Source organism: Solanum tuberosum, unplaced genomic scaffold, assembly GCF_000226075.1.
Source record: "Solanum tuberosum cultivar DM 1-3 516 R44 unplaced genomic scaffold, SolTub_3.0 scf00032, whole genome shotgun sequence".
Classification (NCBI taxonomy): Eukaryota; Viridiplantae; Streptophyta; class Magnoliopsida; order Solanales; family Solanaceae; genus Solanum; species Solanum tuberosum.
In genome coordinates this window covers 1,195,989-1,205,947 of record NW_006238958.1, presented here as the reverse complement: position 1 = coordinate 1,205,947, position 9,959 = coordinate 1,195,989, and the positions used below count along the sequence as shown (strand labels likewise).

General features: G+C 40.8%; 1 protein-coding gene across 1 annotated transcript in view; it reads right to left on the bottom strand.

The window, feature by feature from the left end:
• Positions 1–663: 663 nt before the first annotated feature.
• Positions 664–9,959, bottom strand: part of LOC102592073 (5'-3' exoribonuclease 3) — a 14,572-nt gene continuing 5,276 nt past the window's right edge. The window contains exons 9-23 of the mRNA XM_006341970.2: positions 8,789–8,866; positions 8,592–8,678; positions 7,646–7,987; positions 7,330–7,425; positions 6,325–6,420; positions 5,796–5,866; positions 5,285–5,413; positions 5,137–5,213; positions 4,921–4,961; positions 4,730–4,804; positions 4,493–4,650; positions 3,671–3,775; positions 3,487–3,562; positions 1,806–1,885; positions 664–1,701 (exon numbers count right to left, since the gene is read on the bottom strand). Of these exons, the coding sequence (XP_006342032.1) occupies positions 987–1,701; positions 1,806–1,885; positions 3,487–3,562; positions 3,671–3,775; positions 4,493–4,650; positions 4,730–4,804; positions 4,921–4,961; positions 5,137–5,213; positions 5,285–5,413; positions 5,796–5,866; positions 6,325–6,420; positions 7,330–7,425; positions 7,646–7,987; positions 8,592–8,678; positions 8,789–8,866 (2,226 nt within the window). The 3' untranslated portion in view covers positions 664–986. The remainder of the gene's footprint in view (positions 1,702–1,805; positions 1,886–3,486; positions 3,563–3,670; positions 3,776–4,492; positions 4,651–4,729; positions 4,805–4,920; positions 4,962–5,136; positions 5,214–5,284; positions 5,414–5,795; positions 5,867–6,324; positions 6,421–7,329; positions 7,426–7,645; positions 7,988–8,591; positions 8,679–8,788; positions 8,867–9,959) is intronic.

Below are 9,959 nucleotides of genomic sequence, written 5' to 3'. Positions count from 1 at the left end.
TGCAATTTGAATCATAACGATATAAGTTGAATCGAAACCAGACATCGTAGACCTCTTCATGTTTTTTCCATTTAACCATCCGATATCTGAATCCTACTGACCCGACTAATCTAAACTCGTGCTGTTTGGGGAACAAGTAAACTAAAAAATTTCTCTATTATCATAGCTAGAACCTTCACTTGCTAATGGGCATAGCCCTTTATGTTGAAACAAATACATTCCACTCTTCGTGAATAGAAGCATAATAATCCATTAAATCACATCAAGGTATCTAAAGCCCAACACCTCCCATAAAGAGGAGCATTTGTACATGTGGCCAAACACCTCTCATATATCTAGGGTCATGTGCGCAATGAGTTTCACAGATGTATCATGTCGTGTCTAATCATCTTTCTCCTATTCTTCCTCCGTCTTACCTATACCTCTCCTCAAACCTATCAGACCTCTCACACCTACCCACCGGAGCATTTGCACTCCTCTAACTCACTTACACCATAGAAGCTACTCACATCCCATACTAACCAAGGAGGATGGAATTTAAAATGTAATGGGACATTGTGAATAATTATAATAAAGTTAATTCTTACTACAATTCTACAAATTTACATCATCAAAATCTACCAAGAACCTAATAGGCATCATGAAGAAATGCACAGGAGAGACTTCATACGCTAAAAGTTTTTCTCAATAAGCAAAAATGATGTTACAAACAAAGCTCATAGCTTATGAGAAAACTGCATAATCTTATTCATCCAACATCTTTCAATCAAATAAAAGAAGCTCAACTATATCATAATAGCGAAAGGAAGAGAAAGAATGCGGGTAAAACGCTGTGCAAGTTACCTATATTGTACAACATTACTGTAAAGTCGCCTGAACTTACATATCGGCCAGCAATATCTGTTTGTTCTCTACCTGCTCTTCTATTCTTTTTTCTGTATTAAGTCTGAAACAACACCCCATCACTTGCAAAAATGATGATACCTCTAACGGCGATAGCCTGAAGATGGTGGCCCTCTATCGTTTCCTCTTCCTAAAGCCGAGAAGTGATTGCTGGAGGGACGTGGATTGCCATAACCCCGACCAGCATTTTGGTTTACTTGTGGGGCCCATCCACCATCCTGTGGGTTATAGCTTCCTGGCTCATAAGGTGGGTTATAGCTTCCTGGCTCATAAGGTGGGTGATAGCTTCCTGGCTCATAAGGTTCATGATAATTGGGGTAACTACTGTATCTACTTTGCTGGTGAAAATGATCAATTGGTGGTACTGGCGATTGGCTAACATGCTGCGGACGATTGGCATGAGAAGAATAACTATATCCAACATTTTGCTGCGTCACAGCGGCATGATGTCCATGTCTATGATAATCCCTGCTAGGAGGGACAGGTTGGCCACCCGTCTCATACAGAGGAGGAGCCCTACTATATGGATCAACAGCAGTAGGGATATAAGCAGGGTGGTAACTCTGATCATACTGATAAGGCGCAGCTGTGTCATCTCGAGCAGAATAATCAAAATTAGGGCGAACATGTCCCTGACCGTTGTATCCTTGAGAGGAAGGAAAAGGACCAGAAGGATATGGTACTGGTTGAGCATGCAAATTATCCCCACGGCCACTCCTAATCTGCAAACTATTAGAAACCAGCCTGTGTGCTGCCTCTCCAAGGTGACGACCAGAGTTTCCGCCAGGGTGGTGGTTCCTGAAATGAAGTACACAGCTACATGAAATTTAATGGGCAATATAGACATACTAACAACATGGCATCATTAGACATCTTCATACAATCAACATATCACAACGAACCTTCCATTTTCCCAAGGTTTCCTCCCAGAATCCTCATGCCACAACACTGGATCAGGTTTTATATCACTGAATGTCACCATCTGCATAGTAATGATGTAGCATTAGTGAGGAAACGAAAAAGAAACTGACAACGTATATGCTCGTGAGACGATTTTTACCTCATTCAACTGGCTAAATAATAGGCACATGAAAACAGTTGGGTTTTGATTGTATACAACTAGTGTATATAATTTTAAACAATAGCATACTTAAAGAACAGGTTTTTTAACTAACTGTGCAGGGTTTTTTTGTTATATACAGGTCAAGTATATATAAAAAAAGACATAAGGTACTTAAACCCCTCCTCTCTCCTTTTTAAGCGAGCATCTGCCCTCCAGGAACTACATCTCTATAGCCCAGTAGGGGTCTCAGCTTCAAAGTCCAAAATTCTAACAAATTTCAAATATAGGAATAAGTAAATCTCAGAATCAGGTTGAGGTCTGAAGTCCAGCACAGAATACATGTCAATTAATGATATGTATCTTCGATTTTCGGAAGTTCCAAAGTTCTGTCAAACCTTGATCAATGAACCTACACGACCCTTCTCTCTTAACATGTGAAAGTGGAAAGAAGAGGCGAGAATTTGTGGGGGGCAGGGCTCTTTGAGGCAATGGTTTTGAAGGAACCTCAATAGCAAAGGAAAGGAGCAATGCTGGGAAGGGGAAATTGTGGAGTACCTACCTCCAAAGCTATTTTGTTTGCTCAAAGCTTGATTTAACTTCTAAAAGTTGGGGAAAGGATTCGGGCAAGCTGGCTTATTAGGTTTATTTAATCACAGTTGTATAATGAATAAATTTAATTTTAAAAAAATAAAACAATATGCATCTTTGGCTACCAGCCAATTATAAAAGTTTGCTTCAGCAATTACTCTCACGAACTGCTTCCACCCATATTTATTCGAGAATTGAGTTTTCAACGATCAAAATAGGTTTTAGTCAGCCATTTTCAGGAGATTATGTAATATATCAGAAAAGTGGTTTGACCAATACCTGGTTTGGTTATTGAAAAAGTTAACTAGGAGGAAAAATATCTAGGACAGAAGAAGCATTCACAAAGAAAATCTTAGGATATCCTTCTAGTCAAGAACATGGTCCCCCCCCCCCCCCCCCCCCCCCCCCCCCCCCCCCCCCCCCCCCCCCCCCCCCCCCCCCCCCCCCCCCCCCCCCCCCCCCCCCCCCCCCCCCCCCCCCCCCCCCCCCCCCCCCCCCCCCCCCCCCCCCCCCCCCCCCCCCCCCCCCCCCCCCCCCCCCCCCCCCCCCCCCCCCCCCCCCCCCCCCCCCCCCCCCCCCCCCCCCCCCCCCCCCCCCCCCCCCCCCCCCCCCCCCCCCCCCCCCCCCCCCCCCCCCCCCCCCCCCCCCCCCCCCCCCCCCCCCCCCCCCCCCCCCCCCCCCCCCCCCCCCCCCCCCCCCCCCCCCCCCCCCCCCCCCCCCCCCCCCCCCCCCCCCCCCCCCCCCCCCCCCCCCCCCCCCCCCCCCCCCCCCCCCCCCCCCCCCCCCCCCCCCCCCCCCCCCCCCCCCCCCCCCCCCCCCCCCCCCCCCCCCCCCCCCCCCCCCCCCCCCCCCCCCCCCCCCCCCCCCCCCCCCCCCCCCCCCCCCCCCCCCCCAAATGAAGGGACAAAGCTTGGATCTCTCAGATAAATTACCTTCTTTGGGAAAATAACCCCTTTAGGTGGCCGTGTGATGTGCTTATGGACATCAGGGAGTTTGTATATTGCACATCTGAAAATGCAAGAGCCACAAAGCTGATCAGAAATTGTACAAATATTATCATTTGTCAGTACCATCAATTGGTACACAGATGCTGCAGTGAAAAGCTAGGTTTCTTACATGACTTGATTGTCCATAATATCTTCCAACCCATCCATAGGAGCTCTAAAAATTGGAGGACATGGATCTCCCATGCAAAGGGATATGTAGCCATTCATGCCACCACTGCAAGTACCATTAGGAAAAAAGTCAGAAGAGTCCACCTAGGACTTTGGTGATTGAGATAGCTAGGTTTTCATCACAATAGACATCTAAAAAACCGAAAAATCATGTAGAAAAAGGAAACACAAAGACCAAGCTCAGATAGAGACAACTAAGGCTAAAATTGGAGGACAAGGATCTCCCACACAAAGAGATATAAAGCCATTCATCATCCCACCACTGCATGCACCGCGCTAGAAAAAAAATCAGAAGAGTGCACCTAGAACTTTGACGATTGAGACTCAAGCTAGTTTTTTATCACAATAGACCAATAGTGTGCAGATTTAATATGCAGAAAAAAGACATAAAGCTGAAGAATCGTGTAGAAAAAGGAAAACCCAGAACCTAGCTCAGACAGAGAAGACGACTAAGGCTAAAAATTAGAGGACAAGGATCTCCTAAGCAAAGGGATATGTAGACATTCATTCCAGCATTGCATGCACCATTAGGAAAAAAAATAGAAGAGTCCACCCAGGACTTTGATGATTGAGATTCAAACTAGGTTTTATCACAATAGACAACAGTGATACAGATTTAGTATGCCAAAAAAAAAGAGACTAAAAACAGAAGAATCGTGCAGAAAGAGGAAAAGAGGACCCAACTCAGACAGAAGATTAAGACTTCAAAACACAATTAAAGGGGTCCAGGCTGGAGTCACATAGGCCATATAGCAAAACAAACCTTGCTTTTGGGTCCAAGCGCTCCTTCACTTCAACACGTTCGTTGTCTGTAAGCTGCTTACAGCGATCATCAAGAGAAAATATGTATGGAGACAAAGGGTGAGATAATGACACAAAAAGCATATCATTCATCACACAATTTCTTCGTGCTTCTTCCTCCTGCAAGAAAATGACTAAATTAGTAAAATGGATACCCTCTAAGATAGTTCAACTCAATTCAGAAGTGACGCCATTATACCGTCAAGGTATGTTCAACTTTTGCAACTTCTGCAAGGAGCCGGGCTTCATCAATGAAAGGTAGTTTGGCAATGCCCTTCACATTAAGAAAGAAGTCAGCAGAAAGATAATTATTTATTTTTTATAAAGGTAACAGATGCCGGTACAAAGATATGAGAATACTGTTCTTAAAATTATTAATTTAACAAGTACCTGCCATGAAAAGCGCTTCCCATTCATGTCCACCTCAAAATCTGTCAACAACATTAAGGCATGATATATTTTAAGGTCTGAGATATTCATTTAGTGGGAAAGAACTCTAAGCAAGATACAATACTGGCAGATGGCATACAAGTTATCCTGTATTATAAAGTAATTTAACAGATCTACAATAAGTTACTTGTCAAAATGAGAAACAACATGTCATACCAGAAGGATAGAAGTCGCTAATGGGAGAGTTTGGGTCTGTCATCAATTGCCTATACTGTTCAGGAAGAGCATGTGAACTGCATATAAACCTAGTCAGCACCCTCTAGCAAGACATCTAGTATGAAAAATACAAAAGTGAGGTATAAACCTGGCAGCAGGAAAAACTCCCAACAGCTGATTGAATGGTTTGAATGGAGAACCTAGTTCAAAGGTAATATTCAACTCCCCAAGATCCTTGAGGTCAGAAGCAAAAGGAGCATAATGATAAGGATAAAACCTGCAGAGGAGAAACTTGAAGCGATGAAACCAAAAACACAACCATTAAAAGCACAATACGTTTGATCTTATTAAATCTCCAGATCACTTTTTGTTTCTAGCACAACGAATGTTCCAGTTTTTTAAGGAGAAGAAGAATAAGAAAAAACATTCTCAATGGAAATATGAAGCATAAAAGATAGCATGTTAAGTAAACGATAAAACTATCAATTTTTTTTTAAAAAAAGAAAGAATTGATGTGTGTGAGCACAAATGTGGACAGAACTTGACATAATAAGGCAAAGACCTATGCACAGTCATGTTATTCAGCACATCATTCATGTCATATCATAGATCCACATGCATGCACGGAAAAACTCCAGTATCACATAGGGAGAACTTACCACTGCCAGGAACAAACACCTTCATAATAATAGTGCATAACCCAGCACAACCCTTCTGTGTATTTCAAGACCTAATAAGATAAAAACCAAATATGAGACTGAAATCACCTTCATATGGATGCAGATGCATACGGAAAACTAAACCTTGCACAATTGCCTAAGACTGATAAAATTCATCGAGAAAATAATCCATCTGGATTTTAGCCTCAACAGCTGAAGTGCAGTTGATTTAGGTCCGGCTATCATTGATGAGTCTGAATGTAACATTGGGGCATCTAGAAAACCTCCCAGGCATTGATCTATTATAGACCTATCCATTACTATAAAAGCCACCAGAGTGCACCACATGGAAAAATAGCTCAAAAGAATTGTGTATTCCGAAAGCTAAAAGTATTTTGAACTACAGATGAACCAAGTTTTAACTTAGATGCGACAAATTATCTAATCCAAGATGCCAATTGTAAAATCCCAACCACCTAAAAGTTTATCCATCATAAATAGTGATGCTACTCAAGTTTAGATAACTTACAATGTCCTTTCGTATTTCTTCCATCTCCTCAGGTGTCTTTGCAGAAAATTTTTCCTCATAATACCTTTCTTTCCATCCTGGCACTCCCAGTTTGATCTGTAGACACAAATCAGATCGCAATCCAGCATAAATATATAAACGGCAACAACAAAAATTGCATAAATTGACTTATACTTTCAGTTTTTAAAAATGTTAGAATTATAAGTTGCCAAAGATGTTAGATCGAAAAAAACACACCAGCCTTACTAAGTTGTTGATTAGCACTGGTTTTTTTTCCTGATAAACTAGATTCAATAAAAGGCATCAAGAAGATGCAGAGAGTACATGATATGGCATGGGCTTATATTTTAATAACCGTTAAAATGCCTCCCGAGCATTCCATGATCACAATCTCAGGTACTTCGGGTGGAAAACATCTATTTGAATGTACTCTTGATAATCATCACATTCTCAGAGTATTTCACAACAGTTATTTTAAAATTAACATAAGAAAAGCGGTTACAATCATGTAGTCTATTCTACGTAAATATGTATAGCTAGTAAATTTTGCATTTATCAAATTAATTCACCAACGCAGCCATTTAAACCATTTTATACACTTAAATGACTCTTAAGGCTTTTTCTGCAAATCAACTTCCAGACAAACTTGAAAGCACGTCATGCTGACACATGCATCACTATCTGAGTTGTATATTGTAGTTAAGAATTAGACAAGCGGTATAGGCTTGACCGAAAATAGAAAGCTTTAACTCATGGATCTCTGCAATCCCTCCCATGCTATGTTAGTTTGATGTAGGTTTAACTTGACCATTCCAGATAAGAACGGCAAAATGAGTAACATAGATCTCATGAAATCAAACTATAGATTTTCAGTTACACCTCAGATGTTATAAATTATCAACTCAAAATTTCTTTTCCTGATCTCTTGGATCACATCAAGCCCTTCCGCTAGCAACCTGACCTTAAGAGTCTGTAAAAGCTTATAGGAATATGTTGTTTACGCACCTTGTCTTCCTCGGGATTCTCTGAATTAAAAACATCATTCTTCTCACGGATCAACTTGTTTAGCTTTGTTTTCAGTTCTTCTTTGTTTTCTAACACCTGATGTCACAAACCAAAAAATTGTGTTAGATGGCATTCAAAAATGCTTAAAGGGAATGAAAGTAATACATGCAGAAAATAAAGGGTGAAGGTAAGATAACACTATCCACTCCTATAAGAGACCTAAACAAAGCCAAGTACATCAGACACTGCTTAGTCCTATGGAATGACTGAAGTAAGAATTACATATAAATTCCCCAAACTAAGGAGGAAAACATACTTCAGTTTCGAGGCTATCCTCAGCTTCAACAATTGCAGCTCCTATCGTGGCACCAGAACTCATACGTGCAGCTTTTTTGGTGCGAAAAATAGATCTTGTATCATCAACAGGCTCATAGTATTCATTCGGAAAGTCGAGGACGGAAAGACTTGATGTGCCATGCTGAAGTTGGGGACGTCTTGCAGTTCCCCCTTGTTGATAGGGAGAAGGAGAAGGACCTGAAGCAAGCCGAGAACCACTGAACCGAGCAACTGGAACCAAAGATTCAGGTTCGGCTCGAGGAGCAGAGTCATCTCCTCTTTTTAACTGGGCCTTTTCACGCTTAATTCTCTCAGATTGTCTCTGGAAAAAAATAAAACATAAAAGTGAAATGTAGGCCCACTTACATGCAATAGAAGGCCCATACTCAAAAGTACCTATTTTAATATATAATGTAACTAGCAAGCAATCAAAAGGACAGAGTCCTAGATTCAAGAAAGGACACTTTAAAGAGCTTGACAACAAAAAAATATCGAAAGCATCATCTCAAAGAAGATTTTGCATTAGAATAGAATAGAAGAGTTTAATTGCACAATAGCACTTCGAACAATGGTAATTGTGTTGAAAGTAGTAGCAAAAGTCAAACATAAAAAAATCATCACTAAATTTACCACAAAAATTTTGAAGTTAAATTAGTGCCACTAACACTGCTATTAAGGTTTTTCTCACATCAAGAATCACCAAACAATTCCAGTCCCTTCCCATTTTTTTGCTCTGTTCTCTTTATCAATTTCAACTGATGGATGAAGACAGGACAGAGCAGCAAGAAAAGTTTTACATGTTAAGATACTACTCAAGTTTACAATCAAAAGACAAAGATCTGCAACTACACAGAAAGCAATACCGAAAGGTTCCTTTTGTTAACTTCCAAAAGAAAATGCAAGGAATTGGTCAGACAAGAGCAGACCTGATGTAACCGCGCTCTTTTCTGAAATATCTTATCTTCATATGATCCCACGGCCTGAATGAAATGTTCTACTCTGCTAAGATTTGGCTGGAAAAGTAGTAAAGGAATCAATTCATTGATATAAGTAAAAGTTCTAAAAATTACTTGGAAAACAGAAAATATTTAGATCTATCAGCTTATGGAAAACAACCAAATACCTGGCTACCATCAGTTAAATAACCTTCCATGGATCTAAACTCCTTCTTATAGACAGCCAGTAACAAGTTTATTGCACCCTGAACAGGACAATATAATCAAAATTACATATATGAAGAAGTCATAGTACAACCTTCTCAAAACAAGAAACTAACAGACAATTGTAAGGATTCTTATGAGACAAAGACTTCATTACTGGATGCCGGTAACAGATTCTCCAAAACAAAATATCAAGAAAATTTATAAGTTCGTGTTTTATAGCTGAAAGAGGAAAACATAGAAAGAAAGGTGTTCACTCAGTCGCCAGCCATGGGAGAAAAGACTTTTCCAAGCTGGCTAGTTAAAACCTCCAGTTCACTCTTTACTTGTTCTATTTCTTTCTTACCCATCAGTTCTTATGTTCTCTCTCACTCATACCCCCTTTCCATAGGCAAGGGGATTGCCAAAGCAAACAACATGTTTTTCCTCTTCTAGAGGCATGTAGCACTATTTAATACAGAAGTTCTCATCAGCTAGCTTTCATCTAAGTGATAAAGTTCACACAGGCTCCTTTCTTACAAATCAGTTACCCACACATGTTATAAATAACAGTTCATGCCATCTATTCCTATTTCATAAAAAGCATTGAGCAAGACCCAGTCAAGTGTCTCTTTTACAAAGTAAGCTTATATGATGTCTGTGTTCCCAGCACCAGACAATGTCATACAGAGGATAGATGCTTTGAGAAGAAGTTTTTTTTGGCAGGGAAATGAAGATAAAAAGAAGTTTCATCTAGTCAAATGGGAAGAGGTCATAAAAAATAAGAAAGAGGGGGGACTAGGGATCAGGAACATGAAGAAACAAAACAAAAGCCTAATGCTAAAATGGCTTTGGAAGTTTATGTCAGGAGAGAATATGCTATGGAGAGAGGTGATCAGGGCAAAATATGAAATGGAGAATAGGTGGATGACAAAGATGGTAACTACACCATATGGATGTGGTATCTGGAGATCAATAAGAAATCTTTGGCCTCTGTTTCTTTCTAGAATCAGATTCCAGGTGGGTAATGGAATGAAGGTGTCATTTTGGGAGGACAGATGGATAGCCCAAAGAACCCTGAAACAATTATTCCCAGACTTATATACACTAAGCCTTCAACAAAATGCAACTGTGGGTCATAAAAAATAAGAAAGA